Here is a 23,279-nt window from a genome sequence, read left to right as displayed (position 1 = left end):
AAAGGGTCAGTAGTGTTTTCACGTCACCTATCCATCCTCCATTTAGTCACCCAAAGCATGTAGTAAATACTCCTCACTTTTATTCATCTTCTCGTAAATCCACACAAATTCCAGCTTGATAACATTGAGCTTCTGTGTGTGTGTGTGTGTGTGTGTGTGTGTGTGTGTGTGTGTGTGTGTGTGTGTGTGTGTGTGTGTGTGATAAAGTCACATGTTCATATATTGGGAGTATTCCTGTCAGCCCTCCTGTCAGATAAAAAAATGACGGCTTTGTGGAGATCAATTGTTCATCTCTGTAAAATGTCAAAATTATCAGAGTAATAATTAAGATTTGTCAGTGTGAACAAATAAAGGCCTGTCTGTCCAACAAACTTCCTGCTATTATTGCCCAACTGTGATGCACTGAGGATATTTCACTTTCAGAATTTTGCCGAACCACTTGATATGCTCCAACACTGGCAACTGTTACTTCAAAAATGTTCTGAATCCTTACTTCAAGGTTAATTATTGCTAAAAATGAAAATATTCAATTTATTTTATCTGAAGCTGTTGAAGCTCAGTCTAAATGGAGCTTATGTGTAAGTTCAAAAAGGAGGATGTGCAATCAGACACCTGTCTATGACACTGGTGTTTGGCAGCCAGTCTATTCTTTTCATCTCCTCATGCTCAATAATGACCTCTCCTTTTGAAATATAGTTGATAATTCATTTAAAATATATATAAATTTATTTTTTAAAATATTGTACTTGAGTCATGTTAAAGGGCTGTGATGTTTCAGCTAACCTTCAGTTTTTCCCTCTTTAATATTTAAATTGTGCATGCCACATTGAATCTTAATAGCAAATATCCTTGATTTGTTACGGCAGAGTTTTGTGTATGGCAGATTGCTTAGCAATTGCCTAACGCACAAAAACTGCCTGTTTCTAACCCATCCTCATAGGGTACAAGTAACTGCCAGTGAAACTAGAGTTTTATGAACCTCACAGGAATATTGTAATTAGGTAAACAAGAAAATTCAGGTTTCCGGATGCTTGTCTAACCATGTAAATCTGAAATATGAAAACTCAATAACAACTTTAAATTTGATAAAATTCATAAAGGTATTGAATCATATGTCTGAGTTTCCAGTTTTTACAGTCAAGTGTTGTAATGAAAACAAAAACACAAAAAGTTCCACAGGAGGGCGCTCTGTGATAAAGTGTTTTCAAGGCTGCTGTTGTACAAAGAATCGTTTTTGGGATATATTAAACAGCCACACTGTGCCATGATATAACGTCACCTTGGACTTTACAGGCCTAATTCATGCAGTTTGCTTTGTAGTGAAACTTACTCCTGCATTGTTTTCCCTTTTCCTTTTTCTCTCCCAGTATGTCCAGTCTGGCTCCAATTCCAGAGTCAGCTTTTCTCACTAGTTTTTCAGTGTGCCTGCACCCATGTTTCTGTTGTTACTAACTTTTTTGGTGTGTTTTAGTGATTTAGTGCTTTTTGACTGGTGCTTTAGTTTATTGGCAACTCCTGGGTTTTGTTCTCTTTCTTTAAACAGTGGTTTCAACAGTGCTTTTGTTGGGCTGGAGACATTTTCCATGATGACTGTTGCCATAGAGGGATTTATATTTCCACTCCCAAGCCCTCACCATTGCAGCAGCACAGCCACCATGAAAACACCTCTTTATCTCAGCTGGAGTAGGATGGTGTCTTCCAGATTTGCTCTGTTTCAATGAGAAAAGTACCCAGAGCTCTTGAGCAAACTCTTCTCCACAGAGACGTATCCATCGCTAAAACTAAAGTTTGAGTAAAACTCAGAGCTGCCAGACTTGCTGCTGCTGTTGAAGTGCATGTTCTAGAATTTAGGTGAAAGAGCCAGCAAACTGAAATCTTGCATATTTGTATATTCTGGCACACACACACACAAACACATACACACAGACCTTTTCCCCTTTTGATCACGTGTGCAACACTGAAGCCAGCACAGAGAAAAAAGTGGACACAACGACGGGCTATGTGGTGGTTAACATCGTGAGGACACCATGTGTCTATTGAGCATAACAATAATTCTTTTCAGGTTCAGGTGAAATGATTCACTGGCGTATTACCAATTGATCTCCATGATCTTCATAATCTAACTGGACACAACAGTATGGTCGTCCTTTTGTTATAATCAGCAGTGACGTCTTCTCCATGCTGCCTGTCAGGTACATTTAGACAGCAGTAGTTAATGGATGAATCACAGCTATTATTTCCTGCATGAATCACCTCTCTCTCTCAATGATCTATTTTTATTTCACAGGAACTTAGAAGTGATATATGTAATTAGTTTCTGTTCATGAATCCATTTCATCAATCACATTATATCATTTCTAGTTTCTTTTTCATTTTGTGTCTTAGCTTTTCAGCTCCAACATTTTGTTGGTACATCTTTATCAACCACTTCTACTCCAAACTCTGTTTTACAAGGTGCATTGGGAAGATTGGGGAAGGAGATTTGACTAAGCGGTCCAGTGTTAGTTATACAAATTAAAGAATGGGCTGTTGTCAGTGCTTGTTGCGCTGGTGTGCAGCTGCCCTTCAAGCCAGTCCATAAGCCTGTATAATTATACTGACAAAAAAAAATTATATTGGCCCATCGACCCACTGGGCAAATACTCGGTATGCCAGATTACCAGTCCTGTGTAAGACTCAAGCAGTCAAGGTTATTATCATTAACGAAAACTAACGAAATAACGAAAACTAGAAGTGAAAAAATATTTTCGTTAACGGAAATAAAAATAAAAACAAAAAAAGGAAAACTAACTAAAACTGTAATGAGTGTTCACAAAACTAACTAAAATTAACTGAATTTATAGCAAAAATGTGTTTAGTTTTCATTGATTTGTGTGTGTCATACAATAGTCTAGGGTGAAAATGAAGTTTAGTTTACAGATTTTTTTCTTGCTGTCTCATTATGCCAGCAGGTGGCAAATATTTTAGTCGAGTCGTCTATGTTGCTGCTCCGTCCACGCGCAGAATCATGTCAGGAAAAGTCGGGAGAAAGCGCCAAAGTCCAATTTGGGATTACTTTGAATATGTCTGTGTTTTGGATAAAGCAAGTGTCTTGTAGTGGAAAGAGACAAATTATGAGGGACATTTCTAAAGGGGGAAAAAATCCCACAAACCTTAAAGTGCACTTGAAAAGCTCACACAAGAAGGTTACCTTGAGAAGGTAAGGGAGCACACTCAACCCTCATCCCCAGAAAACAGAAGCTAACCTCAGGCAAGGCAGCGTGATGCATCCCGAGACAACAGGACGGGGATATCTACATAACTGTGTGAGTCAATTGCCTTCAAAGTTTTTATTTATTTATTTATTTAAAGAACCCATAGGTGGGAATGTGAGTTGTCTGCCTCTGCGTGTTAGCCCTGCGACAGACAGGCGACCTGTGCAGGGTGCAGGGTATGGTAGCTGGAATAGCAACATACCCAAGGATAAGCAGAAGAGAATGACTGATATGATGAAACTGGGATTTTGTTAGACTTAATTATTGCAAACACAACTAAAACTATAACTGAAACTAATCAAAACTAAACTGAAACTAAGGATTTTCAAAAAATAAAAACTAAACTAGCAAACAATTGGTAAATACTAATTAAAACTGATATAAAATTGAAAATCTGAAGTCAAAACTAAATAAAAATAAAAACTAATGAAAATTGCAAAACTATTAAAACCCTGGAAGCAGTGAATAAGAATTTCAAGAAATAACCATTTTCTGTTGTTTAAATTGTAGAGGGTGACTTTGATGCCACACCTGAACAGAAAAATGCGAACAGTCAAGATCTCTGATGTTGTTCCTGGGATCTGCTGGAGCCACTCGCCTAACTTGGGAGTCATTGCACCTAGTGCTCTGATTACCACTGGGACCATGGCTACCTTCACCTTCCACATCATCTCCAATTCTTCTCTGAGCCCTCGGTACTTCTCCACTTTCTTGAGTTCTTTCTTCCTGATGTTGCTGTCATTGGGAACCGCTACATCTATCACTACAGCCATGTTCTTCTGCTTGTCCACCACTATGTCTGGTTGGTTAGTCACCAACATTTTGTCTGTCTGTATCTGGAAGTCCCACAGGATCTTAGCTCAGTCATTCTCCACCACCCTAGGGGGCATCTCCCATTTTGACCTTGGGACTTCCAGGACATACTCGGCACAGATGTTTCTGTATACCATCTTTCTTTCTTGGGTTTCTGCTGCCTGAGGTATTCACTGAGCACGCGGTCGGTTGGGGCCATCTTGCTGATGTATTCATGGATGTTCGCTGCCTCATCCTGGACTGTGGTACTGACGCTCTCCAGTTCTTCTATTTGGCGTACAGCCTCAGTGTCACGGTCTGGCTAGGGCAGACCGTATGTTGCAGGGAAGGACTCAAGCGCAGACCGAAATGAGGTATGGATAACAAAACAAGCCGTTTATTAAGGCAAGAAACGAGGGTACAAAATAATAGGGAATCGATGAAAACTAAACAATGACCTAAACTGGGTGAACTAAAACGAAACATACAAAACTCTAAACATAACGAACTGACAGGGATACCTGGAGCCGAGACATGGATGAGCAGTACAACAGACGAATACAACGGACCAGTACAACGGACGACCTGACAAAGAATGAATGAGAACACACAGACTAAATGGACACAGGAGGATAATGAGGGAAGTGGCAACACCTGGGGAAACAGCTGGCACACATGAACATAATGACGTCACAGTGGGAGAGTAAAACTGAACACGATGAACACAGAAACGCCAGACCTCTTCACAATAAAACAGGAAACAGTGAGATATAGACATGACAACCTGAACTTGACAACATAAGCCACAGACATGAAATACATGAAAAGCAGGGGAGACTTAACATGGTGGAAACACGAGGGGAAAATAACTAGAAACACCTAGGCATGAAAACAATGAACTTAGGAAACCTGAAGGCTACATAAACTAAACACAAAACGCTGGGTCAGCAGACCCAGGATCATGACAGAGCCCCCCCTTCAAGGGCGGATTCCAGACGCCCAAAACCCCAAAAACCAAGGCAACCCACCAAGGGTGGGCGGCGGGGGCCCAGGACGGGGGGCCAGAAACAAGGCCACAAAACAAAACGTCCAACAAGAGCACAGGAAACAGTTCGCAACTCCTCAGGGGCCGACCCGGAGGGTGACGGTCCAGAAGTCCATAGTTGACTCGAGCAGGGGGCCGGCCCGGCGGCAGACGGCACAGGAGAACACAGTCAAATAGTTCCGGGGACCGGCCGTGCGGGCAGCAACGGCGGCGACACAGGCGACGGCGATCCGGGGGCCGACCATGCGGAAGGCAGCGGCGGCGACGAAGGAGACCACGGAGCAGTTCAGGGGGCCGACCCCGACGGCGATGACGTCCAGCTGGTGGCCCCGAAAATGGCCGGCGATATCGAGGTGCAGAACGAGGCTTGGGCGGCGGCACAACAGCCGCAGGACCAGGCGTAGCAGAAGCAGAGGCCGGACCAGGCGTAGCAGAAGCAGAGGCCAGACCAGACGAGGACGAAGACTCGGATGAAGCCGGACCAGGCGAGGACGAAGACTCGGATGAAGCCGGACCAGGCGAAGCACAGGCTGAAGCTGAACCAGGCGAGGATGAAGACTGATGAAGCTGGACCAGGCGAGGAAGAAGACTCTGATGAAGCTGGACCAGACGAGGATGAAGACTCTGATGAAGCTTGACCAGGCGAAGCACAGGCTGAAGCTGGACCAGGCGAGGACGAAGACTCTGATGAAGCTTGACCAGGCGAAGCACAGGCTGAAGCTGGACCAGGCGAGGACGAAGACTCTGATGAAGCTGGACCAGGCGAGGAAGAAGACTCTGATGAAGCTTGACCAGGCGAAGCACAGGCTGAAGCTGGACCAGGCGAGGACGAAGACTCTGATGAAGCTGGACCAGGCGAGGAAGAAGACTCTGATGAAGCTGGACCAGACGAGGATGAAGACTCTGATGAAGCTGGACCAGACGAGGATGAAGACTCTGATGAAGCCGGACCAGGCGAAGCACAGGCTGAAGCTGGACCAGGCGAGGACGAGGCGGCCGCAGGTGGCGGCTGGACAGGCTCCTCGGGCCCTCCAGCTGACGCGGCGGGAGGCTGAACGGACCCCTCGGACCCTCCAGCGGAGACGGGAGGCTGAACAGGCCCCTCGGACCCTCCAGCGGAGACGGGAGGCTGAACGGGCCCCTCGGACCCTCCAGCGGAGACAGGCGGCTGAACGGGCCCCTCGGACCCTCCAACGGAGACAGGAGGCTGGTGTGGTTCTCCTGAACCCCCAGCTGACGTGGCATGAGGCTGGACGGGCTCCTCGGGCCCTCCAGCTGACGTGGCATGAGGCTGGACGGGCTCCTCGGGCCCTCCAGCTGACGAGACATGAGGCTGGACGGGCTCCTCGGGCCCTCCAGCTGACGTGGCATGAGGCTGGACGGGCTCCTCGGGCCCTCCAGCTGTCGAGGCATGACCAGCAGGTGTAGAGACCACCGGCTGGACAGAAGGCTGAGCAGGTGATGGAGCAAATGACTGAGCTGCACAGTGGGTTAAGGGCTGGGCTAACGGAAGCACAGGAATGTAAGCTATGGACCGGGCTGCTAACAGAGCTAACGACTGAGCTAATGACTGAAAGGCATGTGTGACACCCACAAGTGTATGGTCACAATTGTAATTTTGTTGTGAATTGTTTTTGATGTAAAAGACCTGATTTTATGGTGGTATTGCACTTTTCATTTAGCGTTATGGACAATGTAATTGCGTGGCATTGCCACAAGGGGGAGATAGTGGTGAGTGCGATAGGCCGTTGCAACGCGTCTCTGCCTCAGACGAGGAAGAGCCTGCAGACCGAACGCAACTGATGTCTCCTGTCTCTGCTTTTCTGTTAAAAAAACAGGTCAGTAGTTCAAGTTTGCTCACCACAATGTACATATAAAGGCAAGAAACCTTTTTCTGTCTTAGTTTAAAGACCGCAAATGTTGTGAGAGAGTGTGTTTTCACTGATTGAGAGAAAGCTAACTATACCGCCATTTGTAATGGCAGCCGCCATTTCACTCGTAGTCTAAATAGGCAGCTGGTCTTATTACCTGTTTTATTTTGTGACAAATGGAGCTCTTAGACACTTCTTTTATCCTGACATTATTGGAAGTTACAGTTGATTAGGACCTACCCAGTTCTTATGTGTCAAATGTAAATAGTCTGATGTATACTGTTTGTGGATGATTGTGAACTGTTTGTGAGCAATGGAAGAATATTTTTGTTTATTGGTTACAAATGTAATATATTGTTTGAATCTGTTAAAGTATAAGAAAAGTATAAAGGTGACATAAGCGGGTTAATTGCAGTGTTAGTGGTGCTGCACAGAAATGTTTTGATGCTGAAATGCAGTAAAATTGGTTACAGATTTATTGTAAATAAGGATGTTCATATACAATGATTATTTTGTAAGTTTATTCTTGTGAGAGTGCAAGGTAACCAAAAGGGTTTGAGCAATGGACCTAATTGAATGTTTGTGTTGTTAAAAGCGAAATGTGTGTGTCTAAATGAAAAGAAAAGGACGTTGTTAAACTCTGTTAATAAATCAGACGAGGAAGAGCCTGCAGACCGAACGCAACTGATGTCTCCTGTCTCTGCTTTTCTGTTAAAAAAACAGTTTAAAAACAGACCCCATCGAAGGCCTGTAACATAATTTTGGTGGCCCGTACGGGGATCAGCATGCTACGTGGGTGACTGCTGATCCTTTAATCAACGAACCAGAGACAGCCATCACAGGGCAGGCGTGTTGGAACAGCAGACGTGCAACTGAGGCAGCAGCGGGACCTGTGTCGAGGAGGGGAACCCCTGCTGGAGAGGTGACGGGCTGCGTGTTTGAGCTGACTGCACTGTGAGGAGTGCTAGCCAAAAGACACAGAATGGAGGACAGTGAAAGAAAAGAACTGGCTTGGCAGATCAGAAAGAGTCTTTATGCACTGACAGCAGAGGAACTCTTCCAGATTGCTACAAACATCACACCAGTACCTGATGTGGACCCCGCAAGTGTAAGACGTGGTGATGAGGAAAGTTGTTTTGATTATGTTTGTGCTTATCTACGCTGTAAGACATTGCTTGACTTAGAGGATCAGGGGTTTTCACACCTACTGCTGTTGAAAGATGCTATTATTCATCTCATTGATAGTCATGCCGCTGAAGTATCTCACCCTGTAGTCTCAGGGGAAAATGTTGTTACTCTCACAACACTTAAGCACCCGGAACAGAGTGATGTACTTACCTCAGCTATATTGCCTCTTGAGTCTGTTAATCCACAAATAACAGAGTATGAAATGCTAAAGGCTAACTACGAGGCACTTGGTAAAAAGTTAGCAGATTTACAAGTGACATCTGCAACACAAGACACACCCACCCCCACTATTACACAGTCACTCCAGCCTCGAGCTGAGAGCGTGACAAACAGCCGCTCCACCACAGACATGCGACAATCTAAGCCTGATCACATGGTTTCCCTAAGAGACCTGCCATTTTTGCAACGCAGAGAGTTTAAAGTACATGGTGGTCAGGTTGGGGACATTGCATCTGACATTAGCTACCATGGACTGTGTAAGCAGATTGAGGAGGGGCTCAAGGTGAAGCACACAGAGGGAGAGATCATTCAAGGTGTGCTCCGTATTATCAAGCCTGGACAGTTTAAGGACATGTTGATCAGTAAAGATGACTTGACCCTCATTGAACTCAAAAGCTTACTACGTTCACACCTGAGTGAGAAGAGTGGGAGTGAGTTATTTCAGGAATTGTTGAGCACTAAGCAACATGACCATGAAACTCCACAACAGTTCCTCTACAGGATGATTGGACTGAAGCAGAAAGTCATGTTTGCATCCAGGCAGGATAACATGGACGTTGCGTATGAGACACGTACGATCCAAAATGTATTTCTACGCACCATTCATCAAGGTCTTCTACCAAAATATAGTGACATTCGTAATGAACTCAAGCCACTACTATCAGACTACAGTGTGTCAGATGAAGCCTTGATAAGGCAAGTGAACAAAGTGTCAAGCGAAGAGAGTGAGCGACAGCGAAGACTGGGATATTCCACTCGACAAAAGGTAACACATGCTCATACTGCTCAACTTGAACCTGCTAAAGACACTGAAATGACTGACTGTAAATCTAAGAGTAAGAATAAAGTCATAGAAGAGCTGGCTGCGAAGGTGGAAACCCTGACCAAAGTGGTTGAGTCTCTCACAGCCAGTCAGGCTCGTGAACCCACTTGTCAGTGTGCACACCCAAAGCAGAAGCCCAGACAAACTGCAAAACAGTATGGCTGTCCCAAGTGTATTGAAAGTGGGGCTACTTCATGCACTCATTGTTTTATCTGTGGGGAGACAGGTCACAGGGCAGTGGGATGTCTCAAACGAAGCCAACCCAGAAGCTCTAGTTGGCCTCCTGCTGATACACACACGCCCAGAACCAGTGGACAGCCAGACCCAAAATCACGAGGTATGTGCTCAGAAGAGTTTGCTCATGTCAGAAGTAGTTGGGCGACCCTTCCAACAAAAAATGCAGACACAGGGGCAAGTGAGAGAGTGGCACAGCTTGTTGGGAAAAAATGTAAAATCAAGTGTTACATTCATAGCTTTGCAGTGGACTGTTTATTGGACACAGGTGCACAAGTGAGTCTCATTGATCGCCAGTGGGCAAAAACCTACCTCTCTGACCACAAACTCCGGCCACTGACAGAACTTATTGGAGATAAGGCTCTTAGTGTGCTTGGTGTTAATGGCCAGCCATTACCCTACGACGGCTGGGTGGGCGTGATGGTGAGTCTCCCAGAGAATAGTGACCCAAACTTGACTGTACAAGTCCCCTTTTTAGTAAGCAGTGTGCCCATGGACTGCCCCCTGATTGGTTTCAATGTAATTGAACAGCTGATACTGGGGCCAAATGCTAGTACAAACCTCATACCCACCATTGTGAGCCTCCTGCGCAGCGCGATGAACCTCCAGGATGACACAGCGACGGCACTGGTCAACTTCATCCAGACCAAGCTTACCAGTGATAACGTGGTCAGCCAGAGTGTCCTAAAAGTGGGCCTGTATGATGTAGTAATCCCGGCTGGTCAAGTTAAGTATGTTAAGTGTAAAGTCTCCTCTACAGTTGACATGTCCAACCCCCTCGTGCTCTTTGAACCAACTGAGAGCAACCCACAACTGCAACAGCTTGATATTGGCAACAGCCTCCTCACAGTTTGTGATGCCAGAGTCCCATATGTCAAAGTACCTATTGGCAATCACACTAAGCATGATGTGACCCTCACCGGCAGAGCAGCCCTTGGAACTATTGAACCAATAGCAGGAGTCGTACAAACTGACTTACCAAACCTCGGTGAGCCCAAAGTGACTCAAGATGTCGACCCTGATGTATCTCAAATACCCCAGCAGTGCGGTGAAGATCAAGCAACACAGGAATGGGATCCACCTGTTGATGTTAGTCACCTGACTGAAGACCAACAGACTGTTGCCAAGAAAATGTTAAGGGAAGAGTCAGGGGCTTTTGCACGTGATGAGAATGACATGGGGTGCATTCCCAGCTTGGAAATGACAATAACACTCAAAGACACAACCCCAATTCAGAAATCGTACACCTCAATTCCAAAACCCCTCTATAAGGAGGTTAAAGAGTATATTGAGGACCTCTTGGCAAGAGGATGGATTGTAAAGTCTAGATCCCCTTACTCTGCGCCAATAGTTTGCGTGCGGAAAAAGGATGGCTCCCTAAGGCTCTGTATCGACTACCGTCTCCTGAACCAGCGCACAGTACCTGATCGCCACCCATTACCAAGAATCCAGGACCTCATTGACACCTTGGGAGGGTACAACTGGTTCTCCATTTTGGACCAGGGAAAAGCCTATCACCAGGGCTTTATAGCAGAAGGATCCCGCCATCTGACTGCATTCATCACCCCCTGGGGCCTTTATGAATGGGTGCGAATTCCCTTCGGTCTTACCAACGCACCTGCTGCATTCCAACGCAGTATGGAAGAAATGCTGGCTCCCCTTCGGGATGAGTGCTGCATTCCATACTTGGATGACATCTTGTGCTACGCCAAGACTTTTGAGGAACATGTGGAAGGGCTGAGGAAAGTCTTGAGAGCCCTGCAGAACTACGGAGTCAAACTCCGGCCGACAAAATGTGACCTATTTAAAAGAGAAGTGAGGTATGTTGGGCGCTTAGTGTCAGCTGAAGGAGTACGCATTGACCCAAAAGATCTCGAGGCAGTGTACGCCCTGAAAAAGGAGACACCTGCCACAGTGGGAGATGTGAGGAGGATTGCTGGGTTCCTGAGTTACTATCGCTCATATATCCAGGATTTCTCGAGAATAGCAAAACCCATCTATGAGCTTTTGCAACCCAAGAAAACCAAAGAGGAGCATCTTCTGGGGAAGGTTACAGGACAGAAGGGGAAAGGCGCACAGTTACCATCCAAAACACCAGTTGAGTGGGCAGAGAAGCACCAGGGTGCCCTGTGTAAGTTGATTGATATGTTGGTAAACCCCCCTGTACTTGCCTACCCGGATTTTGAGCTTCCCTTCGTCCTTCATACAGACGCATCTGATAAAGGACTTGGGGCCGTTCTCTACCAACATCAGAGTGGGAAGCTAAGAGTGATTGGATACGGCTCCCGAACACTGACACCGGCTGAAAAGAATTACAGACTCCACTCGGGCAAGCTTGAGTTTCTCGCCCTCAAGTGGGCTGTCTGCGAGAAGTTCAGGGATTACTTGTTCTATGCCCCGTATTTTACCATCTACACAGACAACAATCCCTTAACTTATGTTATGAGTACCGCCAAGTTGAATGCGGTTGGGTTCAGATGGGTGGGAGAGCTATCAGATTTCAGGTTTGATATAAGGTACAGACCTGGCAAAGTAAATGTTGACGCAGACACCCTGTCGAGGAGTCCCCTTGACATTGACAGATACGTCACTGAATGTACAAAAGAGCTCTCCAAAGAAGCTGTTGCCGCTACTTGGGAGGGATGTGGAGCAGGCAAGCATGGAGATGTCGCATGGATCGCTGCTCTGGTTTTAGCGCAAGGTGACCAGCTTGAACCAGTAATCCAAGAAATGGTCACGCCCATCAATTTGGATGAACTACAAAGGGCTCAAAGAGCAGATCCTGCGATAGGTGAGATCATGAAAATGAAAGACTCAGATCAAAAGCTGACAGATGACATGAGACGGAATGTGAGAGGTCCGGCAAGGAAAATGATGCATGAGTGGACAAAGCTGAGCTTAGAAGACGGAGTTCTGTATCGTAAGACTGCAGAAAAGCGCCAACTAGTCTTACCAGCTAGCTTCAAATCCCTGGTCCTGAAACATCTGCATGATGACATGGGGCATGTCGGGGTAGAAAGAGTTCTCAGCCTGGCGAGGCAACGGTTCTACTGGCCATACATGAGGCGAGACATCGAAGCCTATGTCACCCGGCAGTGTCCGTGCATCAAACAGAAGAAACCGGTGACACATGTCCGAGCTCCCATGTCCAGCATTACCACAAGCTCACCAATGGAATTGGTTTCAGTTGATTACCTCCACTTAGAGCCAAGCAGGGGCGGATATCAGTATATCCTAGTTGTGGTAGACCACTTTACTAGGTATGCCCAGGCTTATCCAACCCGCAACAAGAGTGGCAAAACTGCAGCTGAAAGGATTTTCAGTGATTATATCCCCAGGTTTGGCTACCCTTTAAGGCTGCACCATGATCAGGGGCGGGAGTTCGAGAACGAGCTTTTCCGGACTCTACAACAGTTGAGCAATGTGGGGCACTCTCGAACAACTCCGTACCACCCTCAGGGCAACCCAGCTGAACGCTTTAATCGTACCATCTTGCAGATGCTGAGGACCCTGAGTGAAGAAAAAAAAGAAAGATGGAGAGAATATCTCCCACAGATGGTTCATGCGTACAATTGCACTCGCCATGAAGCAACGGGTTACTCGCCATTCTTTCTGCTTTTTGGTCGACATCCACGAATGCCAGTAGACCTCCTGTTCAAGTTGGTTACTGATGGAGAGCCACAAACTGCAAGAGGTTATGCTGAGAAATGGAAAGAACGAATGACTGAGGCTTACAGGATTGCATCTGGAAACAGCCAAAAGTCAAGTGATCGTGGAAAGAAACACTATGACCGGCATTTGAAAGGAGTGGTACTCCAACCTGGAGACAGAGTACTAGTGCGGAACCTGACTGAGAGGGGTGGTCCTGGCAAGTTAAGGTCCTACTGGGAGAACACCATCTATGTGGTGAAGGAACAGATCAATGACAGCCCAGTGTACAGAGTGACCTCAGAGGCAAAGGGGAAGAAAGTGCGTGTTCTGCATCGCAATCTATTGCATCTTGTCAATGAGCTTCCTGTGGACTTGCCTGCTGTAAATAAGGGGGACGGGCCATCCGCTGTCAAGAAAAAGAAACCAAAACCAGCTCAAGGAGAGACCGAGTTTCAACCCCACTCTGACGCAAGCTCCGATGAGGATGAGAGTTCCATGTATTATGAGTTGAGGTATGATTTGAGAAGTGGGAACAAAGAGGATGCACTACATACCTGTAACCATACTGTTGGACCCCCAAGAGGAACAGCTGAGTTCAGCAGAGTGGTCAACTGTGGAGCACCTCAGCCAACAGAAGCAACAGATGAATTGAGGGAACAAGGAATGGAACAGGATGGTGGACACCAAAGCACTGAACTTGACAATGACATGGGAGAGGAGGAACATGAGAGAGTACGGGAATCAGGAGTCACTGAAGTGCCTTTCACAGTTGACGAAGGAGAAGTTGGACTGCCGCTTTCAGAAAGGGCACAGTATACACCTAACGGGACCCCGCCGACTAATGAATCAGTTCTAAGAAGGTCTACTAGAGAACGACGGCCTGTTACACATTTCACATATGACACCCTTGGCCAGCCCTCTCTCCGGGTGCATCCATCAGTCAGTTGTGCTGAAGTGCACGAGTCACCAAACACAACACACTACACCATGCCACCATATCCCCTGTTACCTTACTTCCCCCTAGTGCCATATCGCCTTCCAACATCTCACTGTGCACACCCAGGCACCTTCCCTCTGTATTATAACTGTCCAATCTATACATGTTAGTAGTATACAAGGAATGTGGGTATGTGGGAAGCGGATGTGATTTGAGCTGTTTGAATAATGAGTATAATGAGTTTTAGAGGGTAAGAGGTTAAATGTCAGGAGCCATTTTCTTTTTGTTGGGGAGTGTGTGACGCCCACAAGTGTATGGTCACAATTGTAATTTTGTTGTGAATTGTTTTTGATGTAAAAGACCTGATTTTATGGTGGTATTGCACTTTTCATTTAGCGTTATGGACAATGTAATTGCGTGGCATTGCCACAAGGGGGAGATAGTGGTGAGTGCGATAGGCCGTTGCAACGCGTCTCTGCCTCAGACGAGGAAGAGCCTGCAGACCGAACGCAACTGATGTCTCCTGTCTCTGCTTTTCTGTTAAAAAAACAGGTCAGTAGTTCAAGTTTGCTCACCACAATGTACATATAAAGGCAAGAAACCTTTTTCTGTCTTAGTTTAAAGACCGCAAATGTTGTGAGAGAGTGTGTTTTCACTGATTGAGAGAAAGCTAACTATACCGCCATTTGTAATGGCAGCCGCCATTTCACTCGTAGTCTAAATAGGCAGCTGGTCTTATTACCTGTTTTATTTTGTGACAAATGGAGCTCTTAGACACTTCTTTTATCCTGACATTATTGGAAGTTACAGTTGATTAGGACCTACCCAGTTCTTATGTGTCAAATGTAAATAGTCTGATGTATACTGTTTGTGGATGATTGTGAACTGTTTGTGAGCAATGGAAGAATATTTTTGTTTATTGGTTACAAATGTAATATATTGTTTGAATCTGTTAAAGTATAAGAAAAGTATAAAGGTGACATAAGCGGGTTAATTGCAGTGTTAGTGGTGCTGCACAGAAATGTTTTGATGCTGAAATGCAGTAAAATTGGTTACAGATTTATTGTAAATAAGGATGTTCATATACAATGATTATTTTGTAAGTTTATTCTTGTGAGAGTGCAAGGTAACCAAAAGGGTTTGAGCAATGGACCTAATTGAATGTTTGTGTTGTTAAAAGCGAAATGTGTGTGTCTAAATGAAAAGAAAAGGACGTTGTTAAACTCTGTTAATAAATCAGACGAGGAAGAGCCTGCAGACCGAACGCAACTGATGTCTCCTGTCTCTGCTTTTCTGTTAAAAAAACAGTTTAAAAACAGACCCCATCGAAGGCCTGTAACACATGCAGTAGCGATGGCGGTGTGGATTGCAGACCGAATTCTCCTGAGCCCTCAGTAGAGACAGGAACGGGTGCAGGAGCATGCCGGACACTAGCCACTCCCACCCGAGGAGTAGGTACGGGTGCGGAGACGGGCTGTATCCTGGCTGCCCTCACCCTGGGGACCGGAACAGGTACCGGCAACGGCTGGGCAACTGCCCTTCCCACCCGAGGAGCAGGTACAGGTGCAGAAAGGGTCAGAGCCTCAGCCGGCCTGGAAACCAGAGCGGGAGCCAACCGGGCCTCAGTCTCCCCCACCCGAGGAACAGACACGGGTGCAGAGGTACGCTGGGCCCGAGTTGCCCCGGAAGGAGAAACACGAGCAGGAACGGGAGTAGGCTCAGAAAAAACAGTCGCAGAAACGGCAGGCTCAGGGTCAATATATACGGGGTCGACAAAAACGGATCTATCAAAAATGAACCCGCCGTCCACTTCATGCTTAGCAGTCTTAGCATTTGCAGTCCTAGGTTTAACAGCTTTCGAAATCCGTGGGTTAGTGGTGGCAAAGCGGGTTGACTCGGGGATAACTGAAACGGACCTGACAGAACCTGAACAGACGGAAGCGGAACCGAGTGTGTTTGTCCTGGTAGCGTGATTAACAGTCTTTCCCTTAACCGTATGTGCAGGCTTAGGCGAGCGGGAATTGTCCTTCATCCCTCCCTGTGTAGAGGGAGTAAAACAAAATGGATCCTCCCAGTCCACATCGTCATCCATAAGGGAAATACCCCATGGATCGGAAGTGAGCCGATTGTTGTTAGCATCAGACGGGACGTGAGGGTAATAGTCATCGTTACTCACCACCGTGAGCTCGGCATTGACCAGTTTATGGCGACGGGCGCGCCGCTTCCTTCGAGCGGAGGAAGCCGGTGGAGCGAGCGACTGAGCCCCCGGTGCACAACACGGCGACAACGAGGCTGGAGCGCGAGCGCCTGTAGCCACGCGAAAAACTCCCACTTGAAGCGGACGAGGCTTGGAAACAGGCAGGGACTTACGGCAGCTCTTGGGACCTCCGAGAGCCAGCCGAGTCCCGTGGAAAATCCGCTCATAGTCGGGGGCGCGCCATGGCTTCCAGCGGAGCTCCTCCTCCAGCTGGGCGAAGGCTGCCTCCCGACGCTCGTAAAGCTCGCGGTCTGCTGAGTCCATAGTGGTCAGGTCGTACTGTCACGGTCTGGCTAGAGCAGACCGTATGTTGCAGGGAAGGACTCAAGCGCAGACCGAAATGAGGTATGAATAACAAAATAAGCCGTTTATTAAGGCAAGAAACGAGGGTACAAAATAATAGGGAATCGATGAAAACTAAACAATGACCTAAACTGGGTGAACTAAAACGAAACATACAAAACTCTAAACATAACGAACTGACAGGGATACCTGGAGCTGAGACATGGATGAGCAGTACAACAGACGAATACAACGGACCAGTACAACGGACCAGTACAACGGACGACCTGACAAAGAATGAATGAGAACACACAGACTAAATGGACACAGGAGGATAATGAGGGAAGTGGCAACACCTGGGGAAACAGCTGGCACACATGAACATAATGACGTCACAGTGGGAGAGTAAAACTGAACACGATGAACACAGAAACGCCAGACCTCTTCACAATAAAACAGGAAACAGTGAGATATAGACATGACAACCTGAACTTGACAACATAAGCCACAGACATAAAATACATGAAAAGCAGGGGAGACTTAACATGGTGGAAACACGAGGGGAAAATAACTAGAAACACCTAGGCATGAAAACGATGAACTTAGGAAACCTGAAGGCTACATAAACTAAACACAAAATGCTGGGTCAACAGACCCAGGATCATGACACTCAGGGTACTGGACTTGGGGTGAAACCCTCCATGCATGGTCAGGAGCTTCCTTGTCTTGGTGTCAGTGGCTTCTATCTCCTCCTTTGGCCCGCTTATTATCCCAGCAGGGTACCTGATCACGGACAGGGCGTACGTGTTGATAGCCCAGATCTTGTCCTTACCATTTAGCTGACTCCTCAGGACTTGCCTGACCCTCTGCAGGTACTTGGTGGTTGCAGGTTTTCTAGCGGCCTCTTCGTGGTTTCCATTTGCCTGTGGGATTCCCAGGTACTTGTAGCTGTCCTCTATGTCTGCAATGTTACCTTCTGGTAGTTCAATCCCCTAAATTCTGACTACCTTACCTCTCTTTGTTATCATCCAATTACACTTCTCCAGACCGAACATCATTCCGATATCATTACTTTAGACCCTGGTGGTGTGAATCAGTGAATCGATGCCTCGTTCACTCTTGGTACAGGAGGTGGCTGACAACTGCTCCATTCTGTAGTCAGTATCTGTAGCCAGTCTTGTCAATGATCTGACTGAGGGGGTTCAGGCCTGTACAGAACAGCAAGGTTTGAGCCCCGGTTCGGACAGTCTCAGTCGTTGTGTCCTTGGGCAAGACACTTTACCCATTGCCTACTGGTGGTAGTCAGAGGGCTCGTTGGCGCCAGTGTCCGGCAGCCTCGCCTCTGTCAGTGCGCCCCAGGGCAGCTGTAGCTGTGTGTGTGTGTGAACGGGTGAATGACTGAATGTAGTGTAAAGCGCTCTGGGGGCATTAGGGACTAAGTAAAGCACTATACAAATACAGTCCATTTATCATTTACCATTTATGGGCTTGAAGTTGACCTACGTTGCTGTCCACCACAATCCAATTGAGTTCCTGATGAAGGCTCTTAGTGTCCTGTTGATCCTGTATAGTTATAGGCATTCTAGGTTCCAGGTGTGGGGCATTGAGTCATAGGCCTTCTTGTATTCAATCCAGGCAGTGCACAGGTTGGTCAGTCTGGTCTTGTAGTCTCGGCTGACTGCTAGAGTCTGTTGCTGTCCAATTCTTCATACCGGAGACCCTTTCTTGTAGGTCTGCCACTGTGATGGTTACTGGACCCTGTTCAAGGAGGTTGCTGTGGTCTGCTCTTAGATCCACTAGCCACTGAGCATTGCTGTTATGTGTTGCTGTTATGTGTTACTCTTTCAGTATTGCTTGGTCTTCAGCCTTGTTGGTGGGTGTTCTCATGTTGTTCTCCTGCCACTGAGAGTACATCTTGGCTGGTTCTGTGGAAATAGCTGGTTTATTGTCCTGCCTTCTATCTCTCTGGTGTATCTCTTGAAGCGGCTGGCCAAGGCTGTGAGTCTTTGCTTGGCAGTTTCCAAGGCCTCAGGTATGGACAGCTTGCTGTACTTCTTAGGCATCCTCTTCATTCCACCTTTCTGCAGCTCCAATAGTTGGCTCACTTTCCTCCGTGCTACCTTGATCTTGGCCTCTAGTCTCCTTCTCCATGGAGGGTACTGCTTCTTGTGTGAATGTGTGTGTGAATGGGTGGATGACTGGATATGTAAAGCGCTTTGGGGTCCTTAGGGACTAGTAAAGCGCTATATAAATACAGGCCATTTACCATTTACCATTTGTGGCTGTTCAACTTGTAGCTAAGCATTTCACTGATCACTGCTGCCATGGTGTAGATCAGCTGGTTAGTCTCTTTAATAGTGGTGGTAGGTATCGTCCATAGTGCTGCATTCACATCATCTAGTAGATCTTCTGAGGGTATTTCACGTAGTCTTGGTAACTGGCTATGGAGGATCCGGGTTTGAAGCTTCGCCATGATTCTATCTTTTAGGCCAGCTCCTCTCGCACTCAACTATCCTTATTCTATTGCACCTGCTGTTTAGTATCCAATGTGATGATATCTCCCCCCTGACCTGTCATCCTGGCTCCCCCTTGCCATAGCATTTGTGTTGTACCTCATCAATCTCTAGCCATGAGAGCAGTTCTTTCTTCTAAAAGTTGGAACACTGAGCTACTAGTTGTGTTGCTGTCAATCTGGTTGCTGGGCATCAAAGATTCCTTAGGTTCTTCATCCTATTCATGTAGCCCAGTTCTCATCATGGATCCTGGTTACTCAACACCTGGCGCAGGCTTTGTTAATCCATGCGACGTCAAGCCAGTATGGCTTCATTTAGCAGCTGGATAGTGTAGTGGTAAGACTACATGCCATTTTATAACAGGAGTTGTGGGTTAAACTCCCGACCAGGACATCTGTAAGAAATCAAGGTAAAATAAAAAGTAAAGAATGAAATCTGAACAGAAATAAACCCTCTGTCTATTATCAATGAATGAAGAATTAAAACCAATCATAAAACCTAATAATAAGCAAGAGTATAAAGTACTTAAAAAACCCTCATACCTTAGGTCCACAACCCCTGTCTCTATAAACCAGGTAATGTTCGGTTAAAACTATACTGGGAGAAACTAAAGCTGAGGCGCTGGGAAGACACGGGGGAACGCACACAACCTAGAGGGACGACGCAACACGGAACAAAGGGATACTCTGACATAAATACACAGAAGGAAATGAGGGAAGTGGGAACACACGGGGAACACAGCTGAGGACAATTACTCATGACCGAGCGGGGAGGACACGAAACTGAAAATAATGACACCAAGATGTGGACCTTAAACACAACACAGTACACAGAGAAGAGCACAGAGAGAGAGGCAGAGAACAAGGATGAATACACGAGGGGATGAGGAGAACACAGAACCCAAAGGACGGGAACACGGTACCAGAACAAACACCACAATAAAAGCATGAACACAGGGGGAATCCAAATACCAAACCAAACAATCCAATGAACATAAGGAACAAAATACAAAACCACAGGAAAACTAAGAACACTGGGTCAAAATGACCCAGGACCATGACAAAACATGTCATTGACAAGGGACAGTTCGATACTTGAATGAATGAATGCCTTTTTTTGTCACTTGCATTTGCCTGCATCAAAATTTCAGCCTTTCTGACTGTACATAAAATACACAAACATCATATTGGGGAGACAGGTCAGACAAGGTGGCATTTTAAAGAAACAATGAAATGTATAACACAAAAGGGCAGTCGAGGAGAAAAAAAGAAACTCTGCTCATACTGGTCCCCAATAGGGAATCAGTATGAGAACAGAAAACAAAAACTCCTCAGCACAAAAAAGCACATGTATCTTCACATTGTAACACCATGAAACACAAGACAAGCAACAGGGAAATATGCCAATGTGCACAGCAGCATCTGATACGCCGTAGTACTCTCCACATCCGAAGCTGATTCGCCGTCCACATCACCATTGGTAGCTGCACTGAGCCTGTTTTTCACTGCACACCTTCTCGAGGTGTTGAAGGCCTAATCCTAACCAAAATCATTTATTCAAAATCTGCACTTTGTTTTCACTGAGGCAACAGCAGAAAACAGATGAAAGATGTGGCAAAGGGAAGTCGAATGCCAACAGCTGTCCATCCTCTCCTAATTACACCAAGCCAGAATTTACTCAGTGTTTGTGCTGCAAACCTCAGCCGCAGGATGGAATCAGATGTCATATCGATGAACTGGTGTTTTTCAGGAGAAGTAAAATCAGCAGGTGCAGCTGCATTAAATGGATCTGTCATTTAGTCATACTGAGCACCGTTGTTTCACCAAGAGCATTTCTGGAAAAATGCTCTTTGGAGAAGAGATGTGTCCCTTAAGACATGTGCCACCTCCCAACTCCTTGGTTTCAGCAAATTTACCCAGATGACATGACTGACAGGAAATTACATTTCCTTCATCAAGTTTTCTGCTGAGTGAATGCACAGATTTTTGTCTGCCAAGAGGTTTTCTCTGCTTCAAGGCTGAAGATTTAATTTCACTTTATAATATATTGCTGATATAAGCCAGCTTCATCACTTCATCACTAAATTTTCTTGCTTTTCTTTGCCATGGTCTGTGCAACATTTATGCAAACATGCACACACTCACACAAACTGTCACAGATGCAGGAGAAAGAGTACCCCGGATTCTCTTCTCCTTGCCAATTTCTGGCTTGGAGTAATAATCCGATGTCAACTGTCGCCACACATCTTCCTTAAATGCCACAGGTCTAAGAGGGAGGCTGATTAGAAGCAGCGGGCAGGGCGATCAAGTGCAGGTGAGTCCACAGCCGCGAGGAGGAGCCTCTGTCCGGGCCACACCCTCCCCGGAAGCGCGAGCTTCCGTAAACAAACGCCACGGTTGGGAGAGAGGAGAAACAGGAGAAAACCAAAATAACAAAACCCAGGTTGCCCGGGGAGGACCGTCCGACCGTGACAGTAACATTGTTTGTGTCCCATTTCAGATTATATTCTGTAATATAAGAAACAAGAAGCATAAAGAGCTCATGAGCTCATCTATTTGGGATGTACTTTTAACAGTGAAAATCCTCATGCAGTGACTCTTAGGTGACAAAGTAATTATAAGCAATGAATAGACATCCTTTATTGCTGTCTGCAGCCTAGTTGACCTGTAAGGCACTGTTACCTTTACGTTAGCAGATTTTCCCAAGCAGCCAGGAAAACAGGCTAGCTTAGTAATGGTGAGGAGAAGGCATAATCCTAAACAGAAGCCCATGATTCATGTTTCAAATAGCTTTTCCCTACTCTGGCTGTTGGTGATTCTGTTTGGAGAAATGTGACGTTGTGTAATGTTGATTCGGTGTGTGGCTTTGTCAAAATGAGGAAAACCTGGACTTGTTAGAAGATGTGGCATCCATCTCACTTTGGATGAAGTGGCTAACATTCCTCTCTCTTATAATTGCCTGTTAGCACTTAATAATTATTAGTATAGCAAGTAATAATTGATCAACATATTGATTTATTCTGCCTTACAGAAAGCTGGTTACAGCAGGATAACTATGTTAGTTCAAATGCAGCTCATCTACTAATCGGAAGGTTAGTGGTTCGATCCCTGGCTTCCCCAGTCTGAATGACAAATATCGTTTGGCAAGATACTAACCCCATGTTGCTCTCCGTGGATCCATCAGAATGTGGATGTTGGCTAGGAAGCACTGAAAAGCACAGAAAGAACTGTTTGTGTGAATGGGTGAATGTGGCACTTCGAGTGCTCTGGGAGAGCAGAAAAGTGCTAAAAAATAGAATCTGCCCATTTACCATCTAACTCTTTGCATTGTTCCCCTGAACTGAAAAACTGAAAAAACAGTTTTAGAGTTTTCATTTGATTTTTCAAACTTTTTATCCAGTTTAGCTCTCATTTCAGGTCAAATTATTATTAAAATAAAAAAACAAAACTAAAATCAGAAGTACTTGAATTCCTGGTATAACTGTGAAATGCATACCTTAAAGCAGATAACTCATAAACTGGAGAGGTAAGGGTGTCTCACACTATTCCTCTATCCTTGCCTCACTGGTACTGTACTCTTCAAGTTCCAGTCCTACCTTTCGATTTTGGCTATCCTCTGTAGCAGAAACGCTTATCCAAGTCTTTCTCACCATCTGGCTGGATTACGGCTGTTCAGGATTTCCAGCAAAGACCTGGACAGGCTCCAGTATGTCCAGAACTCAGCTGCTATGATTTTAACATGCACTTATCTCTGGAACATGTCACTTCAACCAACTCTCAGTTGACTCCCAGACTAGTCACACATTACTTACAAGATCCTTCTTCTCACTTACAAATCCCTTGATGCTCTGGGCCCTCAGTACCTGTCTGACACTGCTGCACCCATACACACAGTCTCAGATACTGCAGTACTCAGCCAGGGGTTTACTTTCTGTCCCTCACAACAACCTCCAAACCTTTGGGAACAGAGCCTTTAGTGTGGCAGCCCCCACCCTCTGGAACTCTCGCAACGCCCCATCACTGGACTCTTTTTAAAAATCTTCTCAAAACTCACCTCTAGCCACAAAGCTTTTAACCTCTAGCCTTTTTATTTATATACACTACCGGTCAAAAGTTTTAGAACACCCCAGATTTTCCAGTTATTTATTGCAATTTTTGAACAGTATTGTACTGCAGAAAGCAGTGTGATGGTACACAAATGGTGAAAAAAAGGT

At 45.9% G+C, this 23,279-nt stretch overlaps 1 protein-coding gene across 1 annotated transcript; it reads right to left on the bottom strand.

Moving 5' to 3' along the window:
* Positions 1-5,168: 5,168 nt before the first annotated feature.
* Positions 5,169-16,535, bottom strand: LOC147305842 (uncharacterized). The gene is made up of 3 exons (XM_086278938.1): positions 15,359-16,535; positions 6,428-6,672; positions 5,169-6,146 (listed from the first exon to the last, which is right to left on the bottom strand). The coding sequence occupies exons 1-3, from the start codon at positions 16,533-16,535 to the stop codon at positions 5,169-5,171; spliced, it is 2,400 nt and encodes a 799-aa protein (XP_086135064.1).
* Between the last annotated feature and the right edge of the window lie 6,744 nt (positions 16,536-23,279).

The sequence above is a fragment of the Aulonocara sp. 'chitande type north' Nkhata Bay genome, linkage group LG20, assembly GCF_057382095.1.
Source record: "Aulonocara sp. 'chitande type north' Nkhata Bay isolate Kocher_YH1m ecotype deep benthic linkage group LG20, A_spYH_male_GT1.1, whole genome shotgun sequence".
NCBI lineage: Eukaryota > Metazoa > Chordata > Actinopteri > Cichliformes > Cichlidae > Aulonocara > Aulonocara sp. 'chitande type north' Nkhata Bay.
Note: the sequence above shows the minus strand (reverse complement) of the source record. Positions and strands in the feature narration are given on the sequence as shown.